This window comes from Austrofundulus limnaeus, unplaced genomic scaffold (assembly GCF_001266775.1).
Source record: "Austrofundulus limnaeus strain Quisiro unplaced genomic scaffold, Austrofundulus_limnaeus-1.0 Scaffold29, whole genome shotgun sequence".
Classification (NCBI taxonomy): domain Eukaryota; kingdom Metazoa; phylum Chordata; class Actinopteri; order Cyprinodontiformes; family Rivulidae; genus Austrofundulus; species Austrofundulus limnaeus.
In genome coordinates this window covers 1993448-1994843 of record NW_013952431.1, presented here as the reverse complement: position 1 = coordinate 1994843, position 1396 = coordinate 1993448, and the positions used below count along the sequence as shown (strand labels likewise).

Sequence of the window (1396 nt, the reverse complement as noted above, 5' to 3'; positions counted from 1 at the left end):
TCACAGGTGCTGCAGAGCATCCTCGCTCAGATACAGCTGGATAATGACCTCCACCATCATTACAACATTACAGAGGGGCTGAGACAAAAGAAGCCGTCTGATTGGCTGCAGGTTCAGGTGGCACTTGTGTTGTTGGAGCGCTCTCTCCTGGCTGGCAACATAAACCCATCTTTTTAATTGCCACTGCATACATGTAATTATTGGGAATCATTTGTTATTACACAAAAAAGTAAATATTGTGTTTATTTTTGTTCAATAAAATAAATATTTTGTAGTTGAGGAGCTAGAGTAATTAAATAAAATAGTAACTATTCTTAATTATATGTAGGTTTTTAGTTTCTGATAAAACACTGAATAAACTGCTGAATTAAATGCATCAGTGTTGGATTCTCTCTTTGAACAKTTTTGTTTTCAAAATGTCCAAATTGGCCAAAAAGGTGTGACTCATCTTAAACTGAGTGCACGCTGCCCTCTGCGGGCAGCTCTGGGCATTGCCACAAATTTTGCTGACAAAGTTATTGTTTTAAGGACACATTAACACATGACACGGGGTGGATTTTTAYTGTATTTTAGCACTTAAACTGGATAAGATGCAGAAAAATAAAGTGTCAATGATCAGGAGCCCATAGACAGGTGCAGCCAGTTCAAGTGATAGAACAGGTTATTTGTTTATATATTGTGAATATTGGTATAGATATCAAAAAGAAGAARGAAATGTAGAAATATTTCAGTTTAATGAGCAGTGAAGCTTCAAAACTGAACATTTTCAAATACAACCATTTTTAGTTTATTTGTCACCCTGTTTATATTGTTTGTTTAAACTTTACTCAAAGTAAAAGTTCCTATGCATCGTTTCTCCTAARTAATATCCCGTGCAGATTGATTACCGGTAACTGTCTCTGTTTTGTTTCAGTCTCCTCCCAGTAAGAAGCGTAAGCTGGAGAAGGCTCAGAAACCTCTGTCCTTCACGCTGCCGGAGGCCGGGCTGAAGGAGCTCCAGGCCAAGGCCTCGGCTGCAGGCTGCGTCGGCAGCTCTGTGGACGTCGTCACCGCTCTGCTGGAGATAACACTGACTGAGCTGCGGGTGAGCTCACCGCAGCTTAAAGCTTGTTAAAGGGATCCCCGATGAGTTGTACCATTAGACTTTATTTGATAAACATTTATATATTTTAACTGTAAAATAAAGACTGTAAAAATACTGTAGGCTGTTTAGTTTTGTAATTTTTTTAAAACCTATTTTAACACGGACGGAGCCATTTTATTTGCACACAAAGAATTTTGGGTAAATGATGACGTGTATATGTCCACGGTGTGAGTGAGCTACATTCACCCAGAAGGTTAATCTTGGACAATATCTGACGATCGACTCTTTTAAATGAAACCAGAGAGCGTTGAC

The 1396-nt window shown here is 38.9% G+C and overlaps 1 protein-coding gene across 2 annotated transcripts in view; it reads left to right on the top strand.

Annotated features, from left to right (window-relative positions):
* Positions 1-1396, top strand: part of mettl16 (methyltransferase 16, N6-methyladenosine) — a 23902-nt gene that overhangs the window by 21209 nt on the left and 1297 nt on the right. For both annotated transcript variants that reach the window (XM_014005300.1, XM_014005301.1), the window contains exon 9: positions 914-1084. In XM_014005300.1, the coding sequence (XP_013860754.1) occupies positions 914-1084 (171 nt within the window). The remainder of the gene's footprint in view (positions 1-913; positions 1085-1396) is intronic.